Source organism: Somniosus microcephalus, chromosome 31, assembly GCF_052327205.1.
Source record: "Somniosus microcephalus isolate GS21.2 chromosome 31, FLI_Smic_1.0, whole genome shotgun sequence".
NCBI classification, from domain to species: domain Eukaryota; kingdom Metazoa; phylum Chordata; class Chondrichthyes; order Squaliformes; family Somniosidae; genus Somniosus; species Somniosus microcephalus.
The window spans coordinates 13,652,689-13,669,216 of NC_141017.1; the positions used below are offsets into that span (position 1 = coordinate 13,652,689).

The following is a 16,528-nucleotide window of genomic DNA, read 5'->3' on the forward strand; positions in this document are numbered from 1 at the left end:
ATACAGATCTATAGGGCCCACACTCCAGGACTGACTGTATACAGATCTATAGGACCCACACTCCAGGACTGTCTGTATACAGATCTATAGGACCCACACTCCAGGACTGACTGTATACAGATCTATAGGGCCCACACTCCAGGACTGACTGTGTACAGATCTATAGGGCCCACACTCCAGGACTGTCTGTATACAGATCTATAGCGCCCACACTCCAGGACTGACTGTATACAGATCGATAGGACCCACACTCCAGGTCTGACTGTATACAGATCTATAGGACCCACACTCCAGGACTGTCTGTATACAGATCTATAGGGCCCACACTCCAGGGCCGTCTTTATACAGATCTATAGGGCTCACACTCCAGGACTGACTGTATACAGATCTATAGGACCCACACTCCAGGGCCATCTGTATACAGATCTATAGGACCTACACTCCAGGACCGACTGTATACAGATCTATAGGGCCCACACTCTAGGACTGACTGTATACAGATCTATAGGGCCCACACTCCAGGACTGACTGTATACAGATCTATAGGGCCCACACTCCAGGACTGACTGTATACAGATCTATAGGGCCAACACTCCAGGACTGACTGTATACAGATCTATAGGGCCCACACTCCAGGACTGACTGTATACAGATCTATAGGGCTCACACTCCAGGTCTGACTGTATACAAATCTATAGGACCCACACTCCAGGACTGACTGTATACAAATCAATAGGGCCCACACTCCAGGACTGACTGTATACAGATCTATAGGGCCCACACTCCAGGACTGACTGTATACAGATCTACAGGGCCCACACTCCAGGACTGTCTGTATACAGATCTATAGGACCCACACTCCAGGACTGTCTGTATACAGATCTATAGGACCCACACTCCAGGACTGACTGTATACAGATCTATAGGGCCCACAATCCAGGACTGACTGTATACAGATCTATAGGGCCCACACTCCAGGACTGACTGTATACAGATCTACAGGGCCCACACTCCAGGACTGTCTGTATACAGATCTATAGGACCCACACTCCAGGACTGTCTGTATACAGATCTATAGGACCCACACTCCAGGACTGACTGTATACAGATCTATAGGGCCCACACTCCAGGACTGACTGTATACAGATCTATAGGGCCCACACTCCAGGACTGTCTGTATACAGATCTATAGTGCCCACACTCCAGGACTGACTGTATACAGATCTATAGGACCCACACTCCAGGTCTGACTGTATACAGATCTATAGGACCCACACTCCAGGACTGTCTGTATACAGATCTATAGGGCCCACACTCCAGGGCCGCCTTTATACAGATCTATAGGGCTCACACTCCAGGACTGACTGTATACAGATCTATAGGACCCACACTCCAGGGCCATCTGTATACAGATCTATAGGACCTACACTCCAGGACCGACTGTATACAGATCTATAGGGCCCACACTCCAGGACTGACTGTATACAGATCTATAGGGCCCACACTCCAGGACTGACTGTATACAGATCTATAGGGCCCACACTCCAGGACTGACTGTATACAGATCTATAGGGCCCACACTCCAGGACTGACTGCATACAGATCTATAGGGCCCACACTCCAGGGCCGTCTGTATACAGATCTATAGGGCCCACACTCCAGGACTGACTGTATACAGATCTATAGGACCCACACTCCAGGACTGTCTGTATACAGATCTATAGGACCCACACTCCAGGACTGTCTGTATACAGATCTATAGGACCCACACTCCAGGACTGACTGTATACAGATCTATAGGACCCACACTCCAGGACTGACTGTATACAGATCTATAGGACCCACACTCCAGGACTGTCTGTATACAGATCTATAGGGCCCACACTCCAGGGCCGTCTGTATACAGATCTATAGGGCCCACACTCCAGGGCCGTCTGTATACAGATCTATAGGGCCCACACTCCAGGACTGACTGTATACAGATCTATAGGGCCCACACTCCAGGACTGACTGTATACAGATCTATAGGGCCCACACTCCAGGACTGACTGTATACAGATCTATAGGGCCCACACTCCAGGACTGACTGTATACAGATCTATAGGGCCCACACTCCAGGACTGTCTGTATACAGATCTATAGGGCCCACACTCCAGGACTGACTGTATACAGATCTATAGGACCCACACTCCAGGTCTGACTGTATACAGATCTATAGGACCCACACTCCAGGACTGACTGTATACAGATCTATAGGGCCCACACTCCAGGACTGACTGTATACAGATCTATAGGACCCACACTCCAGGTCTGACTGTATACAGATCTATGGGGTTCACACTCCAGGACTGACTATACAGATCTATAGGGCCCACACTCCAGGACTGACTGTATACAGATCTATAGGGCCCACACTCCAGGACTGACTGTATACAGATCTATAGGACCCACACTCCAGGACTGTCTGTATACAGATCTATAGGGTTCACACTCCAGGACTGACTATACAGATCTATAGGGCCCACACTCCAGGACTGACTGTATACAGATCTATAGGACCCGCACTCCAGGACTGACTGTATACAGATCTATAGGGCCCACACTCCAGGACTGTCTGTATACAGATCTATAGGGCCCACACTCCAGGACTGACTGTATACAGATCTATAGGACCCACACTCCAGGTCTGACTGTATACAGATCTATAGGACCCACACTCCAGGACTGACTGTATACAGATCTATAGGGCCCACACTCCAGGGCTGTCTGTATACAGATCTATAGGGCTCACACTCCAGGACTGACTGTATACAGATCTATAGGACCCACGCTCCAGGGCCGTCTGTATACAGATCTATAGGACCCACACTCCAGGACTGACTGTATACAGATCTATAGGGCCCACACTCCAGGACTGACTGTATACAGATCTATAGGACCCACACTCCAGGTCTGACTGTATACAGATCTATAGGGTTCACACTCCAGGACTGACTATACAGATCTATAGGGCCCACACTCCAGGACTGACTGTATACAGATCTATAGGGCCCACACTCCAGGACTGACTGTATACAGATCTATAGGGCCCACACTCCAGGGCCGTCTGTATACAGATCTATAGGACCCACACTCCAGGACTGACTGTATACAGATCTATAGGACCCACACTCCAGGGCCGTCTGTATACAGATCTATAGGGCTCACAATGTTTCATGATTTGTAGATAGACACATTGCTGACATTAAGCAATGATTAAAGACTTGATTGTGCAATTCATGATCCCTGTGAACTGACCTGAAACATAATTTGACAAAATAGAAAAGGGTCTTGCAGGGAGAGTCACCCCCCCAAGGCCTGACCTCGGAGGGAGAGTGACTCCTCCAATAGTTGATCTCACGGTGGGTGGGGAGGGGGGAATTTATCCTTCTAACACACACCTTGTTGAAATATTCGACCTTCTCGAACTGACTACAGCCTTTGACACAGTTGACCACACAATCCTCCTCCAACGCCTCTGCACTGTTGTCCAGCTGGGTGGGACTGCACTCGCCTCGTTTCATTCTTATCCAGTCGAAGCCAGGGATTCACCTGCAATGGCTTCTCTTCCCGCTCCCGCACCATTACCTTTGGTGGCCCCCAAGGATCTATCCTTGGCCCCTCCTATTTCTCATTTACATGCTGCCCCTCTTGAAGTCATCCAAAACTCTGCTGCCCGTGTCCTAACTCACACCAAATCCCGTACACCCATCACCCCTTGGCTCGCTGACCTACATTGACTCCTGGTTAAGCAGCGCCTTGATTTTAAAATTCTCATCTTTGTTTTCAAATCCCTCCGTGGCCTCGCTCCTCCCGATCTCTGTAATCTCCTCCAGCCCCACAACCCTCCGAGATCTCTGCGCTCCTCCAATTCTGGCCTCGGAACATCCCTGATTTTAATTGCTCCATTGACAGCTGTGCCTTCAGCTACCTGGGCCCTAAACTCTGAAATTCCCTCCCTAAATCTCTCCGCCTCTCTACATCTCTCTCCTCCTTTAAGAAGCTCCTTAAAACCTATCTCTTTGACCAAGTGTGCCCTTATGCACCTCGGTGTCAAATTTTGATAACGCTCCTGTGCAGCGCTTTGGAAGTTTTACTACATTAAAGGCGCCATATAAATAACAAGTTGTTGTTGTACAACTTGAGATTGTGATGCAGGCTCACGTTCATATCTGAAAGGCCTTCTGCCTAATAATGGTGTAAATTTAGTGTTCCCAGAAATGGAAAGAGGAAGTGTGGCTGAATTGGGTGAATCACTTGTGATACAAAAAACAAGAGAATTCTGTACTTTTTACTCTCTCCCATTCTGTCCTTCCCTCTCCTGAAGGTGCTGACTCCCACTGGGATATGTTTCCATGGGCACCAACCTGATACCCGGCTCTCGTGGACCATCCTCAGCCAGTCAGTGTAGAGGACAGGCCATTCATCTGTGATGATATTGCGTCCAAGGCCTTCTGACATGCACGCTCACACTTTACAGCAGTGTCCACTGGGTAACGTCCATGAGCAGAGATGCCTTTTGACTTTTTTGTCTCCACCTCCACCCCCTTCCCCCCCCCCCCCCCACCCCACACCGGCTGAGATCAGCTGTTTCAGCATAGAGCAGGTCAAACCTGTGACCTTCCTGGTCTGTGTGACTCGACCACTCATTGGCTGTTGAGCTGAGGTGGGGAGGTGGAATGGGAGTGGGAGGCAGAGTCAGCTGTAGTTAAGGCTGCCCCAAACTCAGTTCCTTTGGGGCTGTTACACAGAGAGAGAGAGAGAATCTCATTGGGTCCCAGCAGCCCTCCAGTACCATACTCAAATGGCCATTCTTCACGGGATTCTAGACAATGGACCATCAGTAGGCTATTCGACCGTGGGGGAAATCACGGCCAAACCCCATTCTGTCCTCGCCCAACATCCACGCGCTTTGTGCTTTGCAGTAAGTGCCACTGGACAGTGACCCCTGGCTGCTATCCTCTCCAATAGCCCCTCCTGTCCGCCAAACTGCAGCAAGAATCTCTGCCTTCAGGAGAGAAGGGGGGTGGGGAGACCGGGGAATCAATTGAAGTTGTACGTGTGGCTGGTAAGGACCAGGAATGAACGGAATGTGAGTCAGTATGTTAGAGGGAGCAGCTCAGGCAGGTGTGTGTTTACCTCTAGCCGACTGGGCTATGTTATAAAAACCAGTGTTAGGATGTCTTTGGCAGGGCCTGACTTTAAGTTGGTTAATCACTAATGCGACCACGTTTTAAAGGGGTTTGGGCCTGTGAGCCAAGATCCAATTATTGTGCAGATTTGTGATGGAATGAGCAGCTCGTCCTGTTGGGGGAAGGGGGGGGTCGTGGAGCCTCGTAGGCCACAGCCATGAATCGCTATTACTCCGAATCCCACCAGTGAGCCTTAAAACCGGGGGGAGGCAGGTGGAAGGCCTCCCGCCTTGAAGTTTTGCTTTTGGCCCTATCTTTCCAATGAATGCTGCAACTGGATCCACTTTCTTTTCACCCGTCTCCCTCCCCCACCTTGAAGACGATGACTGTCACTGGAGCACAGTTCCATGGGTTCTGTCGGCCATAATTCCTGAGTATTGGCGGGCTATTCTTACTAGCACTGCAGCTGGGCCCAGTTTTGTGTGCGGACCCGCATTTTCCGGCAGTTCTTAGCTTGCAGTGTTCGGGAGCGAGCCATAATCCAGGGATGGGCTAACCAAATCCCATTTCATTCCTTTCTTATCCTTCCTCTCTTCCCCAACTTTCTCCCCCTCTCTCTCTCAGGCCTCGCAGTGCCTGGTGACCCCCCAGTGCCTCCGCCATGTGGCCCTTCATCATGCATGAGCCTTAGGCAGTGTGCTGGTTATTCTACCATAGGAGACATCACCGACATGGATTAGGAACTGAACCTGGTCAGTAAGCAGAGGTCCTCAAATTTTATTTTACTGTGCCCGCCCTTTAGAGATACATGTCACATGCATGCCTCCGCCACCCCCCCCCCCCCCACCCCGCCACCCACCAGAAGAATGAGAGGTGGTCTCACTGAAACATATAAAATTCTTAAAGGGCTTGACAGCGTGGATGCTGGGAGGATGTTTCCCCTGGCTGGGGAGTCTAGAACTAGGGGTCACAGTCTCAGAATAAGCCATTTAGGACTGAGAGGAGGAGAAATTTCTTCACTCAGAGGGCGGTGAATCTTTGGAATTCTCTACCCCAGAGGGCTGTGGAGGCTCAGTCGTTGAGTATATTCAAGACGGAGATCGATAGATTTTTGGATACTAAGGGAACCAAGGAATATGGGGATAGTGCAGGAAGGAGGAGTTGAGGTTGCGCCCCACCCCGGATTGGGAGTCTCTGGCTTCGAGCATGCGTGGAATGACCAATTACTGCATTTTTGGGGAAATCCAGTGGCCACATCACATCAAGCCTCACTGACCCCCATTTCTATCCTCAGTTGTCGGCTCCTTCCTTAGACCAGGCTTTATTGGCTATGTAATGGTAAACGATAGGTTAACTGCTACCGAGTTGTTCAAAAAACTCTAATAAGCCACAAGTCTATCTGTACAAAGTGTAAACGGTAACCTACACCCAGTGGTTTGTCTGTTTGCGTATCTTGTATTCAGAAACTAGCGTTGAGGTTTCTTGAGGCTGGCTTCAGGCTGACCAAATGTTGACTCTCACCGTGCTTTGACTGGTGCCCAGTCAGTTCCTCGTTGTGATCACCCCTATATTGAGAGCCCCCGAGTTCGGTTGTTTGATCGTGGAGAGTTGTTCAGCTGTGAGGGAAGAGTTGGTCAGTACAGGCACCTTCTAGGTCAAGAGAACCATTGGCAGTGTCTAGAGATTGGGTCATCTGTCTGTCATTCAGGATGTAGATTGGTGTGTGGCATTAGAAGGGGCATTAGGGAGAGATCATGAAAACAGTACATGCTTCTGTTTAAAAATAGCTTGGATATATTATATGTGCTGTTCATTGCACCACCTTCCTCCGCCATGAGTTTACACCCTTTCCAAATACTTCCTGTAATTACCCAGCTGACTGTGTCCATCATAATTCTTAGAATTGATATGTATAAACAGTGCTATGAAAAGGGGGTGGGGGAAAGAGAAGGAAATTCCACTTTAAAAGGTGAAGAGGCTAAGGCGGGTAGATGGAGTTGCGGTACAGATCAGCCATGATCTAACTGACTGGCAGAGCAGGCGCAAGGGGCTGAATGGCCTAATGTTCCTAAGAAACACAATGGGCCAGTAGTTCCGGTCCCAACGCGTGAGTACGGACGGTGTACTCACGCGTGGGCCCGTTGGAAGTGCCGGATTTCAGCATGCACAGCGCATGCGCGGGAAACCGGCATTTCCTCTCCATCGAACCAAGGGGCTGCGCGCACGCGTTGAACTTCCTTCTTTTTGACAGGTTTGCCCGTGTGCAAGGGCCTGGACTTTTTAGAAATGAAAAAAGGAGGCGTAAGGAGTGGATTCTTGAAGGTAAGTGGTCTATTATTTAAAATTATTACATTTTTTCCACAGATTCATTGTTTATAAGGACTTTACAGTAAGGTAAGTTTATTTTTAGACCCGATTTCGTAAAAAATTATTTTTTTCAAAAATTTTATTAATTGTTTTAAATAGTTTTTTAAAGTTATTTATAGTTTATTTAATTATTGGGATTTTTTTTTAATTTTAATTAAAGTTAAACTAGTCTTTTGGGCGCCCGTACTTTTCATGAGTTTGACAGTCTTTACTATCAAACTCATGAATGAGTTTCCCCTCCCCTGATTGGCTGCACAGTGCTCACCTGATCCCAGCCGGCACATCGCACTAACTACGCCGCTGGATCAGGTAAGCACATCGCCCCGACAGCTGAACCGGGCCAGTGACAGGAAATGCAAGCAGGCCCGGGCTTCAGATGTCAGCGCGCCGGGTGAGTGCAGATCGGGGGCTTGCACGCGCGGCGAGCTCCCGATCCTAATTTCTGGCCCAATGATTGCTTATAAGGTTGGGGAGGATTTGATGACTCTGTGAGAAGAATGTTCCCTTCAGGCTGCTCCTTAATGGGGCCACGCACCCAAAAAACAATTCAAGGGAACATTGCTCATGGGGACTGACCTGGGATCATTACAGTTGATAACCATCAGCATTTTGTCTGCGGGTTGTCCCAATTGGAACCTTCTATTATTATTTTTTGGAATGAAGCGGATCCCTGGCGCGCTCCTCGCCTGACCCTTCGTGTAGGCTTATTTCTGACCCAGATTTTGAGGAGGGCAGTGGTGTGGGCAGGATTTTTTTTGTTGGGTGTGGGGTGGGCGGTTACTTGGATATGAGTTTGACAAACCAAACAAAACTACTTCTAAGTCTATTTTTCAAAAAGGAGTTTCACAATAGATTTTAAATAGAAACATTTATTACTTCCATTAATCTAACCATTCAAATAAAGCGAAAGAAAAGAAAATAGAAGTCTTTTCAGACAGGAACTCTAAAGACAAAGTCCAAGTACAGCTAGCCTATCAATAATAACTTTGCTACGATTCACTGCAATATCCTGGTGAACATTGAGTAGCGCAAACCCAACGACAGGAAACTCTCGATTTACCGGCACCTAAATAACCGGAAATCTCTGTTAACCGGCAAAATTCAGGAGTAGGTTCAGGTAAGTTTTACTTCATATTAGTGGCCGTTCCTGGATCTGTGGCCGTGTAACCGGGGTTCCTGCACTTGTTGCTGTGCAACAGGGACGTTTGGTCTGTGGCCGGGGTTCCTGCACCTGTTGCCGTGCAACAGGGACGGCTGGATTTGTTGCTGTGTACGGGGCTCTCGTACCTTTTACTATACCTCCCTGTAATCCGGACTTTTTGATAAACCGGCAGCACGCCGGTGCCGGGTAAAAAAGAGTTTCCTTTGTAATAGATTTTCACTGGTTGAGTTGTGGAACTGACCAGCTCTGGAAGATCATAGGTTTTTAATGGATTTCTTATCCTGGTGTTTGCCTAATCATCGTACAGGAAACTTCGCGATATCCGGCACCGACGGGACCGAGCTGCTGCCGATCTATCAAAACTTCCGGATAGACCAGCGCTAATGTTGAAGGATACGGAGGTTTTCATCTCCGTATCTGACAACATACACTGTTGCTTAGCAACAGCTTGTAAACACTCGGCCCGTACCTTGGAAGCGTCTCTGAAGCTGTTGCTAAGCTACAGAGATGCTTTCCAGAGCCTGCCTGTTAAAAAAAAAATGCTAGGAAAAGAAAAAAAACCTAACCAAAACGGCTGCTGATTTCTGCCGTTAGATCGAGGTTTCCGGACATACAACCTCCGGATAAACCAAAGTTTCCTGTATTTGGGCCTTTGTTACCCGTGTGACCCTCTTTTAGTTGTCAGGGAGAGAAAAATACAGATAATGGATGAAACGAGGAGTATATTCAAAACATTTTTTTATAAAAACTTCCCTTCCCACTCTGCTTCTGAGGATCTGTGGTGACTGACCTGTGTGTGTATCAGACCTGAAGTCTAGAGGAAGAGGAGGTTTTATGTAGGTCGCTGGTCATGAGCGTGTGAGAGTGGGTTTACTCACAGCTCAGCTGGCATGCTCCTGTCAAGAGTGTGGTTTTGAAGGGGCTGGGTGGGGAGGGAGTATCTCTCCGGTTCTTTGTCACGTGAACCCAAGAGTTGCCGACGCATCCCGACAACTGCACTGATTGACTGGTTCGCCCTGCAGCCTCTCCATCACGGCGCTGTAAACGGGAAGCAGCAACAAGCAAGCGATTTTTTGCAGCCCGAGTTTTCTGCCTTTCTTCCTCTCTGCTCTAACATCGCATCCGTTTGTGGTTAGAGTCTGTCTGCGCTTTGCAGGAAATGGTAGAGCTGGCCCAAAACTCCATTCCGGAACACAGCATTAGTTTTCTACTGGCTACGTAAGTCCTCGGTGGTGGCAGGGAGTTTGCAGGAGTTGTTGGGATTCTGAGAGAGAATACGGAGGGTGGGGTGGGGTGGGGTAGAATATTGTCCCATCAGTGAAGTTTAGCTACAAACACTTGGTGCACTTACTACAGATAACAAGCTCAGGATGGTGTGAGGGTTGCAAGTTAATGGCCCAGATTCTGCTGGAGCAGGGCAGCTCGCAGAGTGTCGCGTTGGTTACACTTTTCCTGCACCCTACAGCTTGGATAAAATGTGCGCTGTAACTTGCTGGAAGTGCAAGCTGATAATATGGCAACTGGGACCTTGGTGAACGACGGGACCAACAGTGCATGTTCTTAACCAATGAGATTTAAGGATTGAGAAAGAATCATAGGAATGACGGCGAAGGAGGGTGAATTCGAGCCACATCAGGTACAGAAAGAGAAATAAAGCGAGGGAAAGGAATAGTAAGAAAAAAATGTAAAATTAAAAGGGCGCCAGCCTCGCCTGGGCACCGGAAGTACCGCCCCAGAAGTAGTCGCAGCCGCCCGCCGCAAATTCAGTTTGAGCGCCCCAGAGGGAAGCGCGGCGCTACTCGAGGCGCCCCGCATCCCTCTTGGGGCGTTGCAGCTGAAGATCGCAGCACAACGTGCCGCAGCACCACACGCTGCGGCACGGCGTGCGGCGGTACTGCAGGCCTCCCTCCCCTTCTTAAAGGGGAGGGGCCTGCTGCAGCGCGGGCGACGATCGCAAGTGCCGGCAAAAGAGCCCGGCACCGAGGAGAAGTGCCGGGCTCTTGGGACACAGCCGGCACTCCGCGGGTTGTGGGGGGGGGTGCTCAGGAGGCCGGGGACGGCGGTGCGGAGAGGTGCTGGCAGGCAGCCAGCAAAAAAAATGGCCGCCCCGCACCTCAGCGCCTCTACCGCCGCAGGTAGGCCCCCCTGAACCGGTCGCAAATAGCGACCGGCATTAAAGCAGGGGGCGCTACTAAATTTCGCAATCGGGGCGGTAGCGGGGCGCTGCGCACACCAATGACGTCATAGGTGGCGGTGCAGCGCTAACGGCTAGCACCGCCATTAGCGCACCGCTAAATTTAGCGGGAGGCGTGGGCAGTGGCGTCCAACCCACTAAGTGCCCTCCTAAGGCGCTAACGGGTGGCGCAGCCCACTGAATTTCTAGGCCAAAATGTTTTAAATCTCTAGCAACAATTTACTACCTGAAGGAATGAGACTCCATGGTTTAAATTGTTCCCTTTCTGGGCTGGAGAGGTTGATTGGCATTGCAGGAACATAAATCTCCTAATTAAAAAGGTACTTATGCTGTTAAGTACAAGCCCTAACTTTCTGCGGCAAATTAATTGGTAATTAATACGCAAATGCATCGGAGCTGATCGAGCGTGGTCAATGCTTCGATGCTGGGGATGTTGGCCTGAGTGAGAACACTGATGTTGGTGCGCCTATCCTGCCAATGGATTTGCAGGATCTTGCGGAGGCAGCGTTGGTGGTACCTCTCCAGTGCTTTGAGGTGCCTGCTGTACATGGTCCATGTCTCTGAGGCATATAGCAGGGCGGGTATCACTGCTGCTCTGTAGACCATGAGCTTAGTGCTGGGTTTGAGGTCCTGGTCTTCAAACACTCTCTTCCTCAGGCGACCGAAGGCTGCACTGGCACACTGAAGGCGGTGTTGGATTTCGTCGTCGACGTCTGCCCTTGTTGACAGTAGGCTCCCAAGGTATGGAAAGTGGTCCACGTTGTCCAAGGCCTTGTCGTGGATTTTGATAATCGGGGGGCAGTACCGTGTGGCGGGGGCAGGTTGGTAGAGGACCTTTGTCTTACGGATGTTTAGTGTAAGGCCCATGCTCTCGTACGCTTCGGTGAAGGTGTTGACGATGGTTTGGAGTTTGACCTCCAAGTGAGCGCAGATGCAAGCGTCATCTGCATACTGTAATTCGACGAGAGGATGGGATGACCTTGGATCTGGACTGGAGGCGACGGAGGTTGAACAGTTTCCCGTTTGTTCTGTAAATTAGCTCCACTCCAGTGGGGAGCTTACTGAGGTGATATTAGGTGAGTGATAAAGGTTGGCCAAGATACCGGGAAAAATGCCCTCTTCTTCTTCGAATAGTGCTCTGGGATCTTTCACATCCACCTGAGCGGGCAAATGTGGCCTTGGTTTAACGTGCCATCTGAAAGATGGCACGTCTGACAGTGAAGCATTAGGTTATAGACTTCGGTTCTGGAGTGAGGCTTGAACCCACACCTTCTGTCTCCGAGGCAAAAGTGCATCAGCTGACACTAAATAAAGGGAGGGGAATGTAGGTTGGATAGGCCAAAGGGATCACCAGGGTGAAATGTGGGCCTCCTAACACCACGGCCTCTGCCCAATGCAGTCAGGCTCACTAAGAGCGAATCAACTAGGCCAAGCGGGGAAAAGGTCTGTTTGAGGTGTCCCAGAAAGGGGCACCAATTCTGAGTGTTACATATTTTTGAAAATTTGTTCTGGGGATGTGGACGATGCTGGAAAGGCTGTATTTGTTGCTCATCCCTAGTTACCCAGAGAAGGTGGTGATGGGCCTTCTTCTAACCAATGGCATTTACAACTGAGTGGCTTGCTAGGCCACTACAGAGAGGGCATTAAGTGTCAACAACCTGACGTGTAAAGGCCAGACCAGGTACGTTTGACAGGTTCCCTTCTCGGAAAGACATTGGTGAAGCGGTTGGGTTTTTACAATAACCTGGCAGCTTTCAATGGTGCTCACAAATTACCAGATTTGTTGAATCCAGCTCGCCGTGACGGGATTTGAATTCACAATCAGTGGGTGCCAATCCAGTACCATGACCGTTATAGTACTGTACCCTCTGAGCCGTGTTGTCATAAATCGAGCATGAGTGCAGTTTTTTCATGCTGCTCAGTTTTCTATAGCATTCGGAGCCAGCTGGGTCTGGCGGGGATGAGCAGGAGCAGCAGGAATACAGTCCGTGTCCGCACCAGCTCGCCCTGCTAAGGACAAATGAGGGTAAAGGGCCTCGGAGAGAGAGGTGAACAAGAGGGGGAAAAATCTTCAACTCTCCCCCATTTAATGAACTCCATTCTCTACACAGGTCTAAGTGCTCAAGGCGAAAGCGATGAAAAGCTGAGATTCAGTGATATATTCCAGGAGCTGGATGCGCTAGAAATTTCCTTTGGAAACTCGTGAGTAGCAGCTTGTCACATCCCACCGTTTAACAGTTGTTTCCCAGTTTTCTCTGCTGCTCTTCTGGATTATAACTCCACAGGCCATGTGAGCCTGGAAGGGGAGCGCCATTCCTCTGACGGCCCAATCCTCTGCTGACCCACGTCAGTTCGTCGGCACTTTCCAGGCGAAGTTCACTGGGCAGGAGCCCTGTTCCCGAGGTGACACTGATGCCTGGGATAGCTCCCCTTACTGAGACCAGCTAACCCAACGTGGACCAGTGATCCAACCACTCTGGTCTGTGTGGCTTGGCCCCACTTTGCACACACCACATTTACCAGCTAATCCAGGGGGTGCCTCTGATAATCCGACGGACCAAACCCTGAATGTTTCAGGCCTTTCATGCCGGTTACTCAATGAGGCACCTGGTAACTGTATCATACTAATGGAGACTTTTTTCACACACGGTCTTGTTATTGGCCCCCTTTCATAGGGGAGGGGGCGGTCTCAGTGTTATCACACGCTGCTGTCCACCCCCTTTGCTGTCCTGAAGTACAGTGAGATGACACTGATTCTCCCTTTGATTTTGCTGGAGGTAGATAGGGAGGTGAAGCTCACTGCAAGGGATCAGGAGCTGAGCATATCAAAAGGGGGCTGCATGTCATATGTTTTCTCCCCACCCAGTGCGCAATACCAGCGTCCTGCTTCAGCAAAACCCAAGGTGTAATAACACCTCTGTTGCAGATAAAACAGACCTATTCTTTTTTGAAGGTCTAAGAGAGCGCATTTTACTTTCCCTGGTGAGTCGAGCTTGCTTTGCTTTGGGAGTTTCCAGTTCTCGGACCAATTGCTGCTTCTGGACTAAGTGAATGCAGAGTGGCCTTTAACCCAATATCAAACCAGACTGGGGCGGGGCGGGGCATTCCAAAAGCCTGCCCTGCGCAGGATGGCGATGGGTTAGATCGTGCCCAGTCTTTAACAGCCAACAGTTGAAAATAGAGCTGTAGTTTCGATTGTTGAAGCTGTAAATTGTTAATTCCATTCCCACCCCACCAACTTCCTCCCTTCCCCCAAATAAGACTGCATCCCAAGTAACTGTGGAACAGTCTTTAATCTCCTATAGATTCATACCGTAGCGCTCTTTCTCTTACAGCACAGTCGACCTATTCATGACAGAAACGGCGAACAGCTTCATTTCCCCAGACCCATCTCCAGAGGAAGAGATTCTGGTGAGTTCCAAGTGATAACTTTGGCAACGGTGATTATGAATTTATCAGGAGGTGGGGGATGGCATTCCTGCCCTGTGCCCACAGTCAGATTCCTGGATATTAGAGATGGGCAGTCTGACTGGATGTCACCTTTCAAAGATACAACAATGTGCAATATTGACTGCTGGTTGAGCCTGTGAGATTAACAGTTGGGTCTGGGGTTGTAGAATTGAGTTCAACTGTGCAGTATTTGCAACGGGGTGACATATGGGGCAGGATTTTTATTGGGCCTTGGAGGCGGGATTGGAGGCGTGTGGGGGGTTAAAATCTCGAAGTCGGGGGCACGAACCCATCCCGCCCCCAACCCGCCTCCATGCCAGTTTCAAAGGAGGCGGGTACCCGACCCGCACTGGGACCCGCTTCCCCGAGGCGGGAAGGGATTAGTGCCAATTAACTGCTTGTTAACAGGTAGTTAACAGGCAGTTTTTTAGCCTAATCCCTATTTTTATTGCTGAAGTGTGGGATTCTCGACGGCTCCAAACCACGCCAAGTTAGCGAGGCGGGCCGTCGGGCTGAAGGGTTCGAGATGTCCGGTGTTCAGGTGAGTGATGGGTGCATGAGTGCAGAGGTAAGTGTGTTTGGTGTGTGTAAAGTGTTTAAAGAAGTTTTACTTACATTTACTTACCTTTACAGCCTTCCTTCCTTCAGGTCTCTGGAGTCCCTCATCTCACTGGCACAGAAAGCAGAATGGCCGCGAGCTGTCAAAAGTTGCAGCATTCAGCTTTCTGTTCTGGAGAGATTTCTAAATCAGCCTGAGAGGAAGGAATTAACTTGGCGTACAGATTGTCAGTGTTTGACAGCTTCAAACAGCTGTCAAATGCTGATATGTCATCTGTCAAAAGCTTTTGACAGATGAAATGTCAATCTGTGACATCACCTGTTGCCGGGTGGCCCTTAATTGGCCTGCTGAGCCTGCTGAGCGGGCTCAACAAGGTCAATCAAGTGAAAATCGTGTGGGTTGGCCACAACTCGATGGAGGCGGGACTACAAGCCCGAAAGTTGTAGTCCCGCCTCCTACACGCCTCCTCAATGAAAATCCAGCTCATGATGTCTCCATTGGGGGAGGGGGGCTGCCCCGCAAATCAGTCATCCTTTATTAAAATATCAGACAGGAAACTGTTTAAAAATTAAAAAGTGGAACTAGTGCCTAGGATGGTACCGAGATACACAGATCAGTAAAGTCCTGGATTCATTGCCCAGACGGGGCTGACTTAGCTGATCTCACCCAGGTGCTGGAAGGAAGCTACAATTAGCATCAGGGCCCCTCAATTAGGGAGGGACAGGCAGACAGGTACAAAAAATAATTTAAAATGCTAATGGATTGTTGGCCTTTCTTTATCTCAAGAGGGATGGAATACAAAGGGGTAGAAGCTATGAACATAACATAAGAACATAAGAAGTAGGAGCAGGAGTAGGCCATACGGCCCCTCGAGCCTGCTCCGCCATTCAATAGGATCATGGCTAATCCGAACCTAGACTCACGTCCACTTCCCTGCCCTCTCCCCGTAACCCCTAATTCCCTTATCTGCTAGGAAACTGTCTATCTCCGTTTTAAATTTATTTAATGTTGCAGCTTCCACAGCTCTCTGAGGTAGCAAATTCCATAGATTTACTACCCTCTGAGTGAAGAAGTTTCTCCTCATCTCAGTTTTGAAAGGGCAGCCCCTTATTCTAAGATTATACCCCCTAGTTCTAGTCTCACCCATCAGTGGAAACATCCTCCCCGCATCCACCCGATCAAGCCCCCTCACTATCTTATATGTTTCGATAAGATCGCCTCTCATTCTTCTGAATTCCAATGAGTAGAGGCCCAACCTACTCAACCTTTCCTCATAAGTCAGCTGTATGCTACAGTTATATAAAGCTATTTAGACCCCATTTAGAGCACTGCCTTCAGTTCTGGGCCCCGCACCTCAGGAAGGATGTATTGGCCTTGGAGGAGGTGCAGCCCAGATTCACCAGAGTGATACCGGGGCTAAAAGGGTTAAATTATGAGGGTAGTTTGCATAGATTAGGCTTGAATTCTTGAGGTGTTTAAGATGATAAAATGATTATAGGGTAGATAGAGAGAAACTATTTCCTCTGGTGGGGGGAGTCCAGAACAAGAGGGCATAACCTTAAAATTAGAGCCAGGCCGTTCAGGGGTGATGTCAGGAAGCACCTCTTCACACAAAGGGTACTGGA

The 16,528-nt window shown here is 49.3% G+C and overlaps 1 protein-coding gene across 3 annotated transcripts in view; it reads left to right on the plus strand.

Annotated features, from left to right (window-relative positions):
• Positions 1 to 16,528, plus strand: part of gmip (GEM interacting protein) — a 146,624-nt gene that overhangs the window by 55,599 nt on the left and 74,497 nt on the right. For all 3 annotated transcript variants that reach the window (XM_085971542.1, XM_085971543.1, XM_085971544.1), the window contains 2 exons: positions 13,006 to 13,096; positions 14,230 to 14,305. In XM_085971542.1, the coding sequence (XP_085827668.1) occupies positions 13,006 to 13,096; positions 14,230 to 14,305 (167 nt within the window). The remainder of the gene's footprint in view (positions 1 to 13,005; positions 13,097 to 14,229; positions 14,306 to 16,528) is intronic.